Consider the following 19588-nt stretch of genomic DNA (forward strand, 5'->3'; position numbering starts at 1 on the left):
GCTGCCCAGGGAGTACTGTTAGGATTTGAACCCCTGTTTTCCAGATTCTAGTCTGCCACTCTAACCGCTATACCACACTGGTTCTTTGTGTGTTGGCTGAAAAGATAATCTATAAAGGCTAAGTCTGAGTCTCCTTGACTACATCACACCTCCACAGTTATTTTTGCCAGAGCTTCTTAAGCCAGCTACAGTTTCTTCTGCTGTTGCCTAACATGTACATGGAGCTGCAGTGGCTAAAGTGGTTAAGACGCTGAACTGCAGGCTGTGGAAGGTTGGTAGTTCAGCAGTTCGAGACCCGAGTGTGCCGCATGACAGAGTGAGCTCCCATCTCTAGTTCCAGCTCCTGCCAACCCAGCAGTTCGAAAGCAAGACATTGCAAGTAGATAAATAGGTACCACTTCGGTGTGAAGGTAACAGCATTCCATGCACCTTGGTGTTTAGTCATGCCGGCCACATGACCACAGAAACGTCTTCGGACAAAGCTGGCTCTTCAGCTTTGAAACGGAGATGAACACCGCAACCCTAGAGTCGGATTCGACTGACTTTCAAGCAAGGGAACCTTTACCTTTTAACGTGTACATATCCTTGATCTACCCCTTGCCACAATCAAGATTCCTCTAGGAGCCAATCTACACATTGCAGGCAAGCACAGGACAACTTGTGGCCACTGCCATTTTAGACAAGAATTTAGCCGTTTAAAAACTGCTACCTGGGGATGATGGCACAGCGACACCATGTGACCTTCTTGTCTCCCACCCCCGTCACACATATTTTCAAGTGCCAAAATAGTCATAAGGGCTATTTCAGCATTTGAAAGGTGGGGCAAGATCACATAGTAGGCCCAATCAGGGTCAGGCCTCATGGCAATTTTTAAACTGGCACCAATACTGGCAATATCCTCTCTTGAAGGTGGTGAGGTGAATTTTGGCTATCTGTTCTTCTTTGGCAGTTTCTGATCCTTATATATAAGCTGTGCTTCTATACAAGTTTCACTCAAAAAAGCAGAAAGGAAGCTCTGGTTCTGTCCCACACCCTTCCAATAATGCCTCTCATTCTAGACTAGCCTTCATTAAGCAATTCAAAGTGGCATTCAAAACAAGCACTGTGGACCCCATAGTGGTAGTGAACTTGAACTTTCTGTGCTTCTTCAGCATCTGCCATCGGCATATGCTTGGCATCTTCACTGCATCTCCCCTCTGTCACCTCCAGAGAGGGAAAGGAGCAGGGCTATGCCAGGAGCCTTTGCCCAGACAAACAGTATCAACTGCCGAATGCCCTAAGCTGTCCCACAAAGCCTTGGACGGCTCAAGCCTGTAATGCCGTGGGGCACCGTTGCCTGCAGAGAGTCAGCAGTTGCTGCTGACACAACAGGCAACAGTTGTTTGCAAATTCAGCTCAAAAGGCTCTTGCCATTACTACTCTGCGTGACATTCGCCTTGCAACCCGGCACCCCAGATGCCATTCAATAGGGAGGATTCTTTGAACAGATGCCTGAAGGGGTCAGGAAGAGAATGTTATTGTTCCAACCGCACACTTGGAGGCTGGCTGCCTACTCTGCTGCCCTCACTACTTCAGCCAGCCAACATCCATTCTTAGCTATTCCCATCTCTACAGTCCTCATTGCTTTGGATGCAAATCTAATCTCCAAGCCTGTGAGAGTGTCAGCCGGTTCAACAGCACTTTTGGTCCTTCTGTGCTGGGTCACAGATTTTAGATTGAGTTTAGCTAATAAAACATGGGCTGGGACAATGGTCAATTCTTGCAATTCCCAGTCTGCCCCATTTTCTGGGCTGTGTCCCTCTCGGTTCCCAACTGCCTTACATTGAGTAAAAATATTGGTCTATCAAGGTCAGTGTGATCTACTCTGGCTGGCAGCAGCTGTCCATGGCCCACGGTAGAGGCCTTTCACATCATGTACTGCTTGATCTTTCTACACCGGCGATGCCGGAAACTGAACCAGGGGCCTTCTGCATGCAAAGCAGATGCTCTACCACTGAGCCACAGCCCCACCTTAGTCTTCATATCTGACTTTTGGACTGTGTAGCCTTTCAGATCAGCATTGCCATTATCTTTGGGTGGGCTCCATTCCAGTGCTACATTAAAGCCCCACACGTCCACCAGCTTCAGGTTCTCAGGAGGGCCGGGTCTCTCTGAAAAGGAGACACACAAGGTAGATATTGTATTGTCAAAGCATCATCACAGCAATGCTATTAGTACACAGGGTAGACTAGAGCAATGCAGCAGAAGGCACCAGACAACATGTGCAGCAGCCATGAAGCCGAAGGAGGGAAGCTACAATATAGTCCTTGCTTGTGATGAGCTGCTCCCTAAATCCCATTTTCTGCCACTTTACTTTGCTGTAGCCTTCATGCTGGAAACAAACCCTTTAATGTCTTTTGCACAATACCTTCCTCCCACCTAATTATATAATCCCCTACCAAAGGAGTCATCACTGTAAACAACTTCCTGACATTATAAGATCCAATGTTCAGTCATACCCGGTCCAGTTAAGTACCAAATGTGAAAGGATATTCTGGGGACTTTTGCCACTGAGCTCATCACCCTTTAGATCAGGAGTCCCCAACCTTTTTTGAGCTTGTGGACACTTCTGGAATTCTGAGAGACGGTGGTCATGGGCACCATGTTGGGGAACCGTGCTTTACACGGTTAACATTGCTGCAGTCCTTACCAATCACAAGGAGATCAATGGTGGCCTTGTCTTCTAACTCATCTAAGATCTTAACAACTATTTCATATTTCCCAGAATCACTACGTTGTACTTGGCGGATGAAGAAAATGGAATCCTTTTCGGAGTTGCGCACATTCACTCGCTTGGCATCCAGGGGCTGGCCTCCTTTGGTCCAGGTCACCTGTGGCTTTGGCTTTCCCTAAGGAAGGTCCACGGGAAGATAATGGTAAAATTCAGTAGTGTTCTGTTTATCTGGCGACTGCTGCTTAGAATGGGTATCTGTTAGTCTTGCATGATGGTCCAGAGTAAAACACTAGTGAAAAAGATGTCTGGAGTAAGAATTTAGAAGCTGTCTTATATGGCAGATCTCAAGGCAGAACTACACATTACTTTTAGTTCCTTGATCATTTTAAAAGACTTTGAGTTGGATCCAGACTAATTTTTTTCCCTGTTAATGGAAAGCATTTCCATCAAAGGAATAGAATTTTCCTGCCTCCACTCTTCCTGTTGCCACTGATCTCCCCAAAATGCTTCTCCTGGGGGACAAGAGACCATTCTAGAGAGGTGATAGGGCTGCAGCAAAAGGAGAGAGAAAGAAAAACTCCATTCCACTAACAGAAACTCAACTTTGCATCCAGCTCTATATGTACTTTCTCCAAATCCCCATAGTTGGGCTGCTTCCTGGAAGGGGGATGTTAGTTTTACTAGCAGACTCCCCCCACCCCACCCCCGTGGGGATATAAATGGCTCAGGGTGGGTTTTTCCCCAGTGGGATAATGGCAGCGAAGGAAAGAGCTAAAAGCCCTCCCATTAACCCCCTCTCTCCTTCCTAAAACCAGCCCCATATTTTGCACTTGAAAAACAAAGATAAGTAATTTAGAATAACAATAGAACTCCAGTTCCACCCTAAACCAGATTGATTTATAAGAGTGCACAATTTTTTTTTGTCCTAAAGACTGAAGAACTCGTTGGATAAGACTCCATTTGTCAGTGCCACTCCTGTTTGGCAGCAAAAACTTTACCCACTATTGCTCTGAGATTCTTGTTGTGACTTAGCTATGAAGCACAAAAAAACCCCCAACAACCCTACGTTTTTCAGATTCTTATTCACCAAGGGAGGACAGTTGCAGACACTTATTTATTTTAACACCACCCATATCCTAGATGCCTTGAACAGCAGGCATATTTCCATCCTAGCAAAGGGGGCTGCATTTTATCAACACCCTTTCATAGGACCCTTGTGGATTACCAGCATGAATGTGTTTCAAAGACGCTTCTGGCAGCTGCCTCTTTAAGGAAGGGGTATAGATTCACAGTAGCCTCTGTCTACAAATGCATCTACCCTAGAACCAAGGAAAAGCACGGACTGCTATCAGTTCCATACCATACTGTAAGCCATATGGCTTGCTATTTTTGACAGGGAGTTATTTTAGGCTCCGGGCCCCAGTCCCTGAGAGTTAGACTGAAGCATATCGCCTCTGCCTTCTGAACATACATAACAGACTTGATTACACTGTCAAAGAAGCTTGTTTTGCAAGTGGTCTTTAAATCAGAAGATTTTAAAAGAAACTGTCAGAACACAGTGCTGAGGTAATTCAAATATGACATGTTTTAAACAGTGTTTTGGGTGTCCAGCAGCACCTTAAAGGCTAACAAAATTTGAGTCAGGGGATATTCTTGCTCTTTTCTACTGCTACAGAGAGACTAACATGGCTACCCATCTTTGTCTGTCTCCTGAAATTAGGATGGTGACAGATGTTGTATTACTTGCATGTTGTATTTACTTGCCTTTCTGAAATATTTGTGTTCGTCACACACTGCTTGGGATCATTCACATAGTACACTCTCAAATTCAGTAGCTTTTGCAGAACTGTTTACAGCCCTTGCTTTTACAGGTATGAATATCTTCTCAAGCACCAACATTTCCTTTTATGCCTCCTCTCTCTCACTTGACATCTGGGGCCAGCTAGTTGGATTTCTTTTCAGAACTTCAACAAATCCCCATTTTACGTTGGTCACAGTGATCAGTCATCTTGCCTCAACACCTGAGATGTTATGCCTGAAGAAGCCCACCTAGGACTTCGCTAAAAGTCTGCATCTTTTCTGTTGTTGTCTCTCTCTTTCTCCTTCATTAGTTTCTTAACTACTATGAAAAAGCTTTTCTCAAACAGTGTCCAAATTACAACCAGCCATTAACTGGAAACATTATCCACTTACCCGGAAAGGAATCAGCAGGTTCAGCGTCTGTCCCACAGTCCTCATATATACCTGCCTCAAGTAGCGTGGCAATCGGATCTTGGGATGTTCTGGATAAAGCAGAATTATACCAAACAGTCAGTGGTATTGCAGACCTCTTACCATGAAATCACAGAGGAATTCCCTCAGCCTGGGACCCTCAGGGAAGGGTTAAGAAGGGCCCCCCAAATATACATATTGCCAATTTTCAGCTGGATTCCACAGCATTACGAAGGTAAAGTGTTGGGGAAATTAAGGGTGCAGTAAGCTTCTATAAAGGATATCCCTGGTTGCTCTGTCAAGACCCATAACGTAAGGGTGGTTGGCCAGAACAACCAGGAACAAAACTAAATTCAGACATTAAGTACCCTTTTCCAACGATAAGGGCTAATGCAACTGTCAGTCAAGTCTGTGATGAGCACTTGACATACATCTCTGACATACACGACAAAGTTCTATCTCTGGGGTCAGGACAGTCAAGGAAAGTCAGGGTTAAGCTAGGGTCAAAGAAGCTAGTTACAGATACTCTATTTAGAATTTGATAGTGACTCCTAACCTCTGCAATGTATAAACATGCCCAGAAGGCAAAAGTCAAGTGAGGCGAAAAGGCATGTACAGAGTTATCTGTACCCGAAGGCCACAGCACTTAGCAGAGTCCTCCTGAAGCCTCCTGGGAAACAGAACCACAGATTCAACTATAGAGGCTAATTGCTATAGAAATTAAAGTCACATAGGTTTATAAGAGGACTGAGGCTCAACCCAAGCCCTAATTCCACAAAAGATTTTTTTGCTTATTTTGTAGCAGGGGTCAGCAAACTTTTATTCTTAAAGAGATAAACTATCTCAAAATCCAGAGCAAGAGATCCACAAAGAGCCAGTATAAGAAAGTCCACTTGCATAACTGAAACAGACAACTTAATATAACTGAAAATTGACAGGTTGATTAATAATCCATAAAACTTCTGTAGCCCAAACACTGTTCGTTGTGAGTAATTTTTAAGGAAGGGACGTACAGAAGTTCTCAGAAATAAGTAGTAAATATACACAGGAGCACTCTAAGCAATTGTTTTAGTGCACTGGCATAACACTTGCACTGTTTGAATGAAAGGGCATGGTTTGCCCTTGGATTTTTGGCAGCTGTTCACTTCTATTATTTCTCTTTCCATAGAGCATCTCTTAAGAAGCTCTTAGTCTCATTAAAAATCCTTGCCTGTCATTCCCTTCACATACTGGTTATTCTAACATCCTACCCACTGCTTCCTTATACCTTAAATTTAATGTTTCATTTTCTTTTCTTAAGGAGCCATCCTACTGAGCCACATTTGGCTCCAGAAGTTTCAGACTTTTATAGTATGGCTAACCCAGTAGGACTGAGAGGATTTCCACCACCACCCCATCAAGACGCCAGTGCTTTCCCCTGTTTGTTAAATGGCCCTTCTGAGTTTGAAGCAGCTTGCTCCTCATGTATGGGAACTGGTGTGAGTTTTCATGATGTTTGGGAGCTCCATATGAAAATCCTTATCCTTGACTCTAATAAAGATTGGAAATATGACCTTACCTGGGAGACACGATAGTTTGTTAGAAAGTCATATCCACAGAAAGTTTAAATCATTGCTTGCCAAAAGAACAGAAAGCACAAGTCATCCCGGTGCCTGAACTTTTCTTTGAGTTGTTTTGTATGTTGTTAAGCAACCTTGTTTGACTTGTATTCTGTTCTGCATTTTGTTGTGCCTTGTCTTTTGTCCTTTGATATGGTACACATATATGTTATGTTTAAGATTTTTTTCATAAGACATGTACACATATGTTCAAAGTTCCGCTTTATAAAGTTTTCTTCTCTTATAATATTGTATTTAACTTTAAAATAATTATCAGACAAATAAGTTTGCAGAAGTCTTTATATACAATTCCTAGAAATTGTTTTTTCACAGTGTGTTTTGTTTTCTTAGCCTCCAGGTGGTACCTGGGGATCTCCCAGAATTACAGCTCACCTCCAGACTACAGAGATCAGTTCCCTTGGAGAAAACTGATGTTTTGGAGGGTGGACTCTATGGAATTGTACCCCACTGAGGTCCCTGTCCTCCACAAGCCCCACCCACAAATCTCCAGGAGTATCCCAACCTGGATCTGACAACCCTACAACCCCCCAATTCCCCACCGGTGGCCAGGGGGAACCTGGCAATCCTAGTCCTGCCGCAGATTTTTACTTTGCTCCCCCCCCCCTGCACACTCATTTCTGCTCATCAGTTTTCTTCCTTCCACTTTTATCCATCACTGTTCCTATGCTGTCCAGGACTTGGTGACCCAGAAATGTTTCAGGGAGCTCAGTTGGTTGGCAAAGAAGTTGGGAAAGTCCCACTCCACAAGCTCTACTCCAAATGCATATCCAATAATATATAAGCACCCTTTCTCAGAAAATTATCTTACAGGGGTTAAGATTTTGGCTATAAAAAGTTAGTTTAAAATGGAACTGAAAAACATTCCCCCAGTGTGGCCTTTCTGCTGCTCCAAATGCAGATACAACACCCTGGAAATTCAATGATCAAGTATAACAACACTATGATAAATCTTTGGGTGATACAACTAGATTTTCAGCAATGACTCCACTTACTTTATTAAGACTACAACAAATGCCTTCTGCAATCTTTTGCTGGGAAACACGGGGAAACCATTTTTGTCTCTGTACATGTGAAGAGGGAGTCTCAGAGGATATACACATTACTTGCTTAGGCTCTGGTCACACAGGTCGGAAAATGCGGGGGGGAAACATGGCTGTTTACCCCAGAGCAAAATAATGCATGGCTGCCTGATCACACGTCCCATCGAGGTCCCGTGGTTAGGGCGTGAGGTGCCGATTACATGGCTATCCTGCAGCACGGCAAAGAAGCAGCACTGCGTGATCACACCAGCAATCGCCAGGCACCGCTTCCGTGGCAAACGGGATTTCTTTTTCCTCACCAAAAGGTGAGCATGTGCATGATCGTTTGTGCGCATCCTGTGAAGACTTAAAAAAACCCTCACCAGTTTGGGACGGGACTAGGATGGGACGCGATCAGACGCCCGCCCTTGCCCTGCATTTTCCGGAAACTAGTACATCGTAAGTACTAGTTTTTTACTCCGTATCTTCAGCATGAAGCCATGGGTTAGCCATGGGTGCACTACACTTCCCAGATGTTGCGGTGTGATCGCGCCCAGAAAATCCACCTATCATCTGTATCTTTAGCGTGGCAAATGCTCCATGTGAACGGGGCCTTAGTTGTCCTCTTAAAATGTGCAATGAAAATGTCTTCCTTCTCTGTTATAGGATCAGTTCCGTTGGCTCCAATTTGTTGGAAAATTGTTTGTTTTTAGTGGCTAATGAAAATATGAAGGTGACCCAACATGTAGCCATTTCAGTTCTGGCTAGAACAAAACATTGCATGTATTTTGATCATCTTGCAATTGATTCCGATGCAATTCAGGTAACTGAGTTACCTTTATACGGTATAACTACACAAGTATTGTTGATTTTCAGGTTTTTATTCTGTAGTGATACTTTAGTATACTTTTTTTTTATTTTTAGGGCTAATGGTATCACTAACTCTTGCATACTAAATGGAAAGCACTCTACAGACACTTATACTGCTGTCTCACTATCAGTGCAATCCTGAAAAGAATTATACCCTTCTTAATCCACTGAAGTGAACAGGCTGAGAAGGGTGTAACTTTGTTTAAGATTGCACTGAGTGTCTTCTAATGCAGGACTGAGACTGAATACAGACTATTATTTTCCAAGGAAGATTGTACAGATCCCTGTGATTTTTGCCTACCATAGGAAGAGGAGGAGGAGGAAGAGAAGAAATTGGATTTATACACTGCCGCTCACTAGGAGTCCCAGAGCAGTTTACAATCTCCTTTCCCTTCCCCTCCCCACAACAGGCACGCTGTAAGGTAGGTGGGGCTGAGAGAACTTTTGAGAACTGCTCGTGAGAGAACAGCTCTGGGAGAACTTGTGACTGACCCAGGGGCACACCAGCAGCTGTGGAGGAGTGGGAAATCAAACCCAGTTTTCCCAGATTAGAGTCCACACACCTAGCCACTTCACCAAACTGGCTCCCAATTTGTTAAATGGTCAGTTGCATTCACCCTAAACCAGAGCTGCATATGTGCTTACATGCTCTGCTATGCACAGTGTTTCTATCAACATTCCTGGGTAATTGAGTCAGTATCTAAACATCAAGGACAAGCTGTCCTTCACCCTACAGCACATATTCCTTGCAGCGTCTGAATCCCTAGTCTTAACTCTAAGGCAAGAGGTTGTGTGTATATGAGCACATGGTGGAACTGTACCTTTATATGTCCCCTTGAGATGCAGAAGATGGTTGTGTCTGTTTAATGCCTTGTCATCGCCTTCCCTAGAATCCAAATAACAGGGATGCAACTCTAGCTTGCTTCATTTGCAAACAGTCCCCTGAGTGTGAAAGGAATTATCCATGTGTGCCTCTGAGGCTTAAACATTCCAAAGTGATCATGTGCAGAAGGGTCCAGGATTAAAATGAAGGGGAATGATATTTCAGGAATTGTGTGCACAATATGCTCTGTCTTCTTGGTCCTTGGGGAAATGTCCTGGCCCCACTGGTGGATCTCCTGATGGCACTGGTATTTCTGGCCACTGTGTGACACAGACTGTTGGACTGGATGGGCCTTTGGCCTGATCCAACATTGGCATCTTAAATATATATATATATATGTGTGTGTGTGTGTGTGTGTGTATGTGTGTGTGTGTGTGTGTGTATATATATGTGTGTGTGTATATATATATATATGTATATGTATATGTATATATGTATATATGTATATAGGCAATACAAGAAGGGAGACAGACAAACTCAAATGCTGCAGCCAGCAACTAAACCAGCATTTTCATTTACCCATCCAACTAGCTCTGGAATCCTTTCCTGACACTTCTCTGTAACAGTCTTGAGAAATCCAATATCCCAGTGGAAAACAGCTGATTTATATATAACTTTGCCGACCCCTGCATAAACCACAATGCACAATTTAGTCATAGTTAAACGTGCCACATTGGGTTTTTTAATCTGTGCACCCCAATAAATATTTCTATGCAGATGTCCCTGTAGTAGCTAACAGGGTGAGCTTGAACCAATAAGATCTGGCTTCCAATCCCAGGTCTGCCATGAAGCTCTCTAGGTGACTTTGGTTCAATCACTTTTTCTCTCAGATTAGGCCACCACACAGAGTTGTTGTGAGAAGAGAATACAATCGGACAAACAACACGTCTATTGACCTAAGTGTGCCAGGAGTGCCATATACAACGACCACTTGGAACTTTCTCTTCCCCCCTCTGAGATTCTCTAATCAAAATGCCTAGCTTTAATAAATCTGTATCATAATTTTTTTAATTAATGTGTCTCTTTGCCACCACAGTCACTAGACAGTTACAGTTAAAGTAACAGAGAAAGAGGTCACCACAGTGGGAAGATAATACAAGTATTTTATGACAGGGATATTAACACACTTTTATTAGTCTGATCCCCAAGGCAAGAATATATAGTCCAATTTTATGACACAAAAAGCATTCGCAATTACATTTATGATGCATTTATTTATATCCTGCTTTACTCCCTAGTTGGGACTCAAAGCATCTTTTAGAACATCATTCTCCCTCCCTCCATTTTCTCACAACGGCCCTGTGAGACAGGGCAAGCTGGGCCCAAGGTCACCCAATGAGCTTCCATGCTAGAGGTAGGGTTACCAGGTCCTCTTGTCGCTCTGGTGGGGGGATTTGGGGGGCGTTCCAGGGGTGGGCGGGGATACCCCAAGCCCCACCAAAAGCCACAGCCACTCCTCTCCTTCCCCTCCTGCAGAGATTTAAAGGGCTTCAGTTGATCAGCGGGGAACATGTGGCCTACCAATCAGCTGGAGGGCCCTTTAAATATTTCAGCAGGGAAGGGGGGGCTGTTGCCAGCCGCAGGTTCACTCGCAAAAGGACCCTTTAAAGGGTCTTTTTGTGAGTGAGGTGGGGGCCACGGCACACAGGGCTGATTTCTCAGCAGTAATTCAGGGCGAGTGGTGTGCGGGCCTGAATCCCAAGTAGCGAATCACCATTGGAAAATCAGCCCTATGCACCACGGCCCCCACCCCGATCGCAGAACAGCCCTTTAAAGGGTTTTTTAACCAATGGAGCTGTGGCTGGTGAGAGCCCCCTCCCTCCCTGCTGAAAGATTTAAAAGGCCCTCCAGCTGATCGGCGGGCCACGTGCTCCCCGCCGGGCGGCTCACTGCTGCCCCGCCATCAGCTAAAGCCCTTTAAATCTCTCCAAAAGGGAAGAGAGGGGGTGGGTGCGGGTGGCCACTCTTGGGGGTGGGGCTTCCCCGCCGGCCAGCAGCAGACTGGAGCCCCAAAAGCTGGGGAAACCCTACCCTAACCTGGGGGGTAGCAGCCCTATCTGGAGGTGGAGATTCAAACCTGGGTTACCCAGAGTCCTAATCCACCATTCTAGCCACTATACCACACTAGCATTAAACATGCTCTACAGCAGAAGAGTCAAACATGTGGCCCGCGGGCCAGATCCAGCCCCTGCAAGGTTCAAATCCAGTCCATGAGCAACTGGCTGTCTCCTGCTTCCTTCCCCAAGGCTGCTGCCATCACTGCACTGCAGCTCACTTTTACACAGCTTCCTCTCCTGCTTCCTGGAGACTTCATCTCTCTCTCTCTCTCTCTCTCTCTCTCTCTCTCTCTCTCTCTCTCACACACACACACACACACACACACTCTCTCTCTCTCTCTCTCACACACACACTCACACACACACACCTGGGGATCCAGATGATCCATTCCCCTGGAGAAAATGGCTACTTTGGAGGGTGGCCTCTATGGCATTATACCTTGCTGAGGACCCTCCCCGCCCCAAATCCCACCCACTCCAGGCTCCACCCCAAAAATCTCCTGGTACTTCCCAATCCAGAGCTGGCAATCCTACAGCTCCCTTAGTTGTTGCTTCCTGCTTCCTGTTTGCACAAGAGAGATACAAAGCCAGTCCTTGCTTCCCTCCATTGGCTAAGCTCTCCTCCTTTGGGAGAAAGGCAGGGGGTGGGAAAGAGCAAAAGAAAGCAACATCCTTGGCTCTTTTAAGACCAGCAAAGTTTTATTTCAGGTATAAGCTTTTGTCTGCACGCACACTTCTTCTTCAGAGGGAGGGAGGGAGAGAGGGAGGATTCTTCTGACAAGCACAATTTACATTGAGATCATTGTGCTCTGCTGATTTCTTTGATCTCTCTCTCTCTCTCTCTCTCTCTCTCTCTCTCTCTCTCTCTCTCACGCGCACACACGTGTATGTGTGTTAAAAGGAAGGGGCATGTTGGGATAAGGGAAAAGGAGAATTAAAAGGAAATTATTTGGGCTTATTCTGAAAAGTTTTTTTTTAAGATTAGATTTCTCTGTTTTTATTTTCTTTCAAAAAAGCCCTGATTAGGAATTAGAAAACTTGGATTGGATTCCATTGTTTAATGACTGAAAATAGATGGCTAAGTATTTAAAAATACATCTATGGTTCCATATGTTCCAGTTTAACATGTCTCCCTTTCCTTTTTTCCTGCAATTTAATCAAGAGTAAAAATTTAAAAAATAATAATAACTTGGACAGTGGAGTGATTTCAGATGCTGACTGACAATAGCAGCCATTGGTAATGAGACAGGAAACCTAGGTCTCAGTTCAGTCCTGGAGGATGTATTGTCTTGAGCTTCATTATCAGTTGCGATTCAGCAGGCTCTCTTTCTATTCTCCCTTTGAAATTCCTTTGTAAGAGAACTACTACTCTTAGGTCAGCAACTGAATGTCCTGGAAGTTTATTCGTCCCCCCACTGTTTTTTGAATGTTGTAGTTTCTAATGTCAGACTTATGTCCATTTATTCTTTGCATCCTCCTGGACTGAATCCTCCTGGACCGAATTGAGACCTAGGTTTCCAGTCTCAATACCAATGCAGGTATCTCCACACCTACCACCCCTTTGCATATCACACCTAATCCAACCAAGCCTACAATTGTCATTCATCTGCAATTGCCATTTGGCATCTGAAATCACCTTTATAAAGTCTATATCTCTGGTACCTTGTATTACATTTTATAGCACACATAGCTCGGTCTGACAAAGTGACATTTATGTCAGATCCGGCCCTCATAACAAATGAGTTCGACACCTCTGTTCTATAGGAAAATGGCTTGTCTGAGACCAACAAGTGGGTATGCAGGTGGGCCAATATCCGAAACGGGCTATTATACGAACTGGGTAAATACTCCCTCAGTCTGTGAGGTGCTGTAGCACTCTTTGTGAGCAATTGCTCCTACAGAACAGCACAGGTGTTCAACCAGAAGTTCTTCCTGGAAGTGCGCCTAAAGCAGCAGCATGAACTAAGCACAAGAACATTCTTTTAAAAAATACAGCAATGTGATCTTGAATTTCTAGTTGCAAATCAAGTACATAAAAACTCCCAACACCAATCACAATATGCTGAATAATTCAGCCGAGGGGTCATTTTGTAGAAAAAGAGCTAGGGGAACTCATTAGCATAACTCATTAGCATATGCCACACCCCCTGGCATCAGGGGCCCGGCGGTGGACCTGCAAGGCCGGCGGGAGTGCAAGGAAGCCCCGCGAGGGCCCTCCCTGGCCCCAGGCAGGCAGGGGTGGGGAGAGGCGGGGAGGAAGCAACTTACCCTCCCTCTTCTCCTGCCTCCTCCTGGCTGAATGAGGGCTGGAAGTGGGGCGGACGGAAGCAGGGGGTGGGGCTTCATCGTGTGCCCCGCCCCCCGCACCTCACCCGGGGGAACTGCGTTCCCCCGCGTTCCCCCCCGAAATGACCCCTGATTCAGCCAAACCATACTTTTCTCAAGCTCAATTCTGAATTTAAATCACTGAAGGGGGGGGAACAAAACGACTTTGCCAACACATTTACATACTTCAAACACAGGCATGTTGTGAAAAGATACTCTTTTGCCAGTCACATTAATAGCTAGATAACCTCAGAGATATCTTCTGATGCCCAAACCCTTCAACTGCATCCACAGAGCAACAGGTTTTTACACATGAACTGGGATCAGTAGGCAGAAAGGGGCTGCCTGTATTTTGAGTTAATTCACTAAAATCCGGGCTCCCAACTAATTTAACTTTTAGGAAAACATGGGCAACACCAGTGTCAAAATGCATCTTGTACTATATTCTGTGGTACAATGCCATAATTATGAATACTGCAAGAAGAGTGTGTGAATCTGAGCTCTCCATGTAATGCACTCTATGTTTCTAAAGCATATACTTAGAACCATATTCAGATACAGATGTATGTCAAATATAGCTGTGGCACATGATTTGCTCACATCAAGACATTTTGCTAAAATGGTCCACCAGCTCAGCTTTGCCAGTGCCAACACAACTGCCAGGAGAAGTCTTGCCAATATCTTAATAGTAACTGTGCATTAGAATCAATCAGGCCAGATTTAAAAACACTGCCTTTGAATTCTTACCTCCCCCCCCAAAAAAAGTGTTGCTGCACCCTTCTTTGCCTACTGTTAGGGCTACACAAGGGGTGAAGGCAGTCCTTCAGTAAACCCGGTCTGTGCCCAGTGACATGCCACGTTTTAGCTGAGTACCCAGCTCCACACTGGCTGACCAATAAGGATGTCCATCACCAGCATTCATCATTTTCCATTAACAGGTTTGTCTAAAAATAATTCCTCTCCACAGTGGAAACTGAAATTAGGTTAGTCAGAAGCGCGATCCTGCTGTCCAGGTTATACAGGGTCACACTCCACACAAGATACTTTCTCGCCCCATAGCACAGGGGTATCAATCCCTGGAAGAAGCTGAAGGTACTTCTAAACTTATAAAAGGTAATGAAGGTCATACAGAGCCTTGCCATCATTTGAACTGAAGGAACCAGGGAGACCAGATGCAGAGGAAGGCAGAGCTCTTGTGCCCCCGAATACATGTGTAAAAAGGAAGGGTGGTGGCGGGTGCACCTTGCCACACAGGGGAAGGGGAAAGCTGTAATTTCAAAAATATCCTCCTCTGCACAGCTCCTTGGTATTTGGTTCCTAGCTGGGGAAGATATGTCCATACAGCTTCCAAAGTACATTACAGCACTGAGCAGAGTTGCTGTTGCTGCTTCATTAGGTATGGTTTCAAAAATGCAGTGAATTTATTCTCATTTAAAACTGAGCCACTGTTGACCAAAACAGCCTTCTTGTACAATCAATGTTAGTGCATACAATTAACTGAAGTTTAAATCAAATAGGAGCTGCGGTGGCTCAAGTGGTTACGACGCTGAACTGCAGGCTGTGGAAGGTCGGTAGTTCAGCAGTTCAAGACCTGAGTGTGCCACATGACGGAGTGAGCTCCCATCTCTAGTTCCAGCTCCTGCCAACCTAGCAGTTCAAAAGCAAGAAATTGCAAGTAGATAAATAGGTACCACTTCGGTGGGAAGGTAAACAGCGTTCTGTGCGCCTTGGTGTTTAGTCATGCGGCCACATGACCACGGAAACGTCTTCGGACAGCGCTGGCTCTTCAGCTTTGAAACGGAGATGAGCACCGCAACCCTAGAGTCAGATTCAACTGCCTTTCAAGCAAGGGAACCTTTACCTTTTTAAATCAAATAGTGATGTTTTCTAACACACGACATGTGTATATGTCTGCGCCTAAGATACGTACCAAGAATCTCTCTGACAAGGAGTGGCTGGTCCAGGACAGCAGGTTCACTAATTCCATCACCCTTCACGGATTTTACACGAATGTGAAGCTTATCTCCAGATGTTAGGTCGCGGATTACGTAGCGGGTAGAGAGGAAAGGCTTTTCATTGGCAGCCACCCAGTCTACAGCTACAAAGACAGGTGAGGGAAGTGATTAGAAGCAAGCTGTTCATTAGCAAACAACATTTAAAAAATGATGAGGAATCTTCCCTATAACATCATCATATCAGCCAGTGTGGTATAGTGATTAGAATGTCAAGACTAGGGCAAGAGAGAGCCATGTTCAAATCTCCGCTCTGCCACGGAAGTTTGCTGGGTGCTCTTGGGCTAGTCACACTCTCAGCCTAACCTCCCTCACAGGGTTGGTGTAAGGATAAAATGGAAAGGAGAAGAATGTAAGCCCCTTTGGGACCCCACTGCTGGACCTCTCGATGGCACCTGATATTTTTGGCCACTGTGTGACACAGAGTGTTGGACTGGATGGGCCATTGGCCTGATCCAACATTGTCTTCTCTTATGTTCTTATGTTCTTAAAGGTAGCTTATAGATTAACATGAAGTTAAGTAAACTCCAGAGCATGACAAAAGACAGGAGGGCCTGGCGTGATGTGGTCCATGGGGTCACGAAGAGTTGGACTCAACTGTGCAACTGAACAACAACAACAAAATAAAATAACAAAACCTTAAAACATGTCCACCTACAGAGTTCTTTCCTGACAACAAGTCTACAGTCCTATGCAAGTTATATGAGAGTAAACTCCATTGAATTCAATGGGACTTGGATCAAAATAGACACGCAAAGGATTAGGATTTTTAAAAAAAACTAACCACACCTTACTGAGCAGATCTGTCTTCGTCCAACCAAATCTGATAGAGCGGTATGTCCCAAAGAACCACGGATGGCCTCCTTCTTACTTTCCATCTATCCCATTCCCTGCTGGAGATGGAATGTTCTCTTGGCAACATCTGGACATGTTTCTTCCATGATCATGCCCAGTCCATCTTTTTAAACATTTATGTTATACTGACAGTGTATATTTCTGGGCTCAAATTTGACAGATTCTAACCACAACAAAGGTAAGTTGGACCATGGTCTCCATCAAGCAAATGGTTACCAAGACCATGACCACTATGACAAAAGGCTTCTAAGAACACCAGGCAGCTACGGAGTGATGCATTTATACAGGCTGAATCTGGTTCAAATAAAATATTCAACAAACAATTTGAAATACAGAAAGCAATCTACAACCACGAAAGAATGAAATGAAAAATAAGTTATTTATGAGAACTTATTCATCCAGCTGTAGCTCATCAGACACCCCCAGCTAGCCAACCTACTTCAAATCCATCAGCTTTTTTGGAATTAACATTTATTTCCAGAATAAATTGTCCCATTCAAAGAGCAGGGATGATTATTTATAATAATGGCATATTCCTTGTGTAAGGCTAACTCTTGTGAGGGAAAAAAGCCAGCCAAGATCAATCCATCAGTGGTCTGTAAACCAAACTGCTCATAAATGTAACATCTAAGCTCTTAGTATTATTCAGCCTTTAAATTGTGACAGTTTATATAGAGTCTACACCTTTAACAATATAAAATATAGCTGCATTGTATTTTCTATGCTTCAGGGAAGAAACATCATTTGGGAGCAAAGTCTTGTGTTGAACCTATGACCACTACACAAAGGGCTCCGGCCTCAAAAAAGCTGGAGACAAGGGAGATTGTCCATGCTTCTTCCCTTCATTTTGAAAGCCCCTCCCATTGATATACCATACAAGAGTCTGCACGCTAAGATCTTGGCTGTGATGCATATACAGCAGCTTCCTGAGTAAAAGGCAGCTTTCCTTTTTGAATAATTCCACAGTAAGCAGGTGTTCTGTGTGTGCAACTTTTCCTGCCCCAGCATGCCAGTTCTGTTTCTCACCCACTGAAGCACGGCAACACTTAGGCTGTAGTCTATTCAGTAATTTTTTTATTCAACAGGGCTTACTCCCAAGAAGTTGGTTTTAAGAATGGAGCCTTACAGTGCAGTGCTGAGCAGAATTACACCCCTCGAAGCCTCACTGACTTCAATGGACTTGAAAGAGTGTATTTCTGATTGGGACTGTACTGTCAACAGGAGATGCTATCCTCCTTACTTCAGAAGTTTCAGTTCTACAATTTGCTTCTTTTGGCATTCTGAGCTTTCCTCATCTTAAACTTGCAGCATATCCATTATGCACCAACAATATTAGATTATTTTGCACTCCTCACAAAATAGTTTTCAAGGTTTCAGCAAGCATCACTCAAAAACTATAATGCATTTTTTCTTGATTATTGTTTCTGAATACATCAATACAGAATAAAGCAATTACACTCAACATGCAGTGCTGTTTTCCACATTCATACATGCAGCTCCATGCTTACAAGGGAGTAAAGCCTACTTCCGTCTTTGCAGTATTCCACCAAGTATCCATCCAGGCCCTTGGAACCCACATGTTCTGGTGCATCCCACGTCAGAGTCACAGAGTTGTCATTCACATCGTCCACTGTCAGATTCACTGGTTGACCAGGGGATGCTGCCACCACAGGTATAAATACATTAGAAGGTATTTGCCTTTCCCATCAATCCATCCTTTATTCTGTACTAATCCACAGCACTCTCCTCCTAGAAATCCCCTTTATGGTTAATGGCTTAGGTCCAACGACATGTTATACTGAACTGTATGACTGGTACTCCTGGCAGGATTTAATTCTCCCTTTACCTCTCCTTCCCTGATCAGAAATGTCCTTCTCCCCTGAATTGCTTTAAACTTCAGTAGGGAAAAAAGACAGGCACCCACACTGCCTGTCTTTTTGTCTTTTCTGGGAAATTTCCAGTCAGCAAAATGGTACAGGAAGAAGAGTTAAATTTTTCAACTATCAGTAAATGGCTGGCTGAACCATTCATGAAAATTACCATTTCCTAAGGACCCAAGGATCTCCATAAACATTATCTCAATAATCTTCACAACCCCTAAAGTCTGAAACTGAGAGATAGTGGCTTGCCTTCAGTGATTTGTACTGGAAAACTCCAGCTCTTAACTTTTTGTGCTCTTAACCACCATGCTATGCAACCAAGATCCCTCTTCAGAGGCAAGAGCACACAAGCCAGTTCAAACATAATGGGAGGGGGCAGGATAATAAAAGCCTTGATGCTGGTGAGAAGATGGGGGAAAGGTTCATGATACTTACAGAGGGGGCAATTTACCAATTGTGGCTTCTCTACCTCTCAATGCAACAATGGCAAAAGAAACCAGATTAATGAAATTCTACATTCTTAGGACATTATCACAGATGCTATGAAGACTTTTAGATAGGAATGCATCACTTACAAAAAATTGATATGTGAAAGAAAGTGGGGGGAAAGCCAGTTTGAAATCATACACAAAATCCTGCTAATGTGGGCAACAGGAAAGCAATAGTATAAGAGGAGGTGATGACAGTGTTTTCTCCCTTGCAAAACCAGGCACGAAATCCAAACATGTGTGCACAGCACTGGCAACTAGGCTTCCCATCACTTTCAGGCAGCCCTGTAAAACACATTCTCATCCATCTCTAGCCCCATTTGCTTTCTACCTGATTTTATTAATAACTGTTGCAGGTATGTGTATGAATCCTCCGAGGGCCAACTCTACCTGATACACCATGAGAAGCTCTCTCCGAAGCTACTTGTGAAGGATATTATGGGTCCCCTTTATGGAAAAAAAGTAAAAGTCGGATCTACACGGATCCTCATGAATTCATATGATTTTTACATTGAAAGGAAATAAAACCACCATCATGCTGTAGATCATATGTTAGTCCACAAAAATTACGCATCCACAGATTGGACCACAACAGCGCAAAAACATGATTCTAAAGTATGGATCCTCATGAATTCATATGATTTTTATGCTGAAAT

General features: G+C 44.1%; 1 protein-coding gene across 1 annotated transcript in view; it reads right to left on the minus strand.

Moving 5' to 3' along the window:
* Nucleotides 1-19588, minus strand: part of MYBPH (myosin binding protein H) — a 38758-nt gene that overhangs the window by 15184 nt on the left and 3986 nt on the right. Inside the window, exons 2-6 of the mRNA XM_015416423.1 lie at nt 18090-18224; nt 15628-15795; nt 4907-4995; nt 2690-2888; nt 2011-2150 (exon numbers count right to left, since the gene is read on the minus strand). Coding sequence (XP_015271909.1) covers nt 2011-2150; nt 2690-2888; nt 4907-4995; nt 15628-15795; nt 18090-18224 — 731 coding nt within the window. The remainder of the gene's footprint in view (nt 1-2010; nt 2151-2689; nt 2889-4906; nt 4996-15627; nt 15796-18089; nt 18225-19588) is intronic.

This window comes from Gekko japonicus, unplaced genomic scaffold (genome assembly GCF_001447785.1).
Source record: "Gekko japonicus isolate JY-2015 unplaced genomic scaffold, Gekko_japonicus_V1.1 scaffold1812, whole genome shotgun sequence".
NCBI classification, from domain to species: Eukaryota; Metazoa; Chordata; class Lepidosauria; order Squamata; family Gekkonidae; genus Gekko; species Gekko japonicus.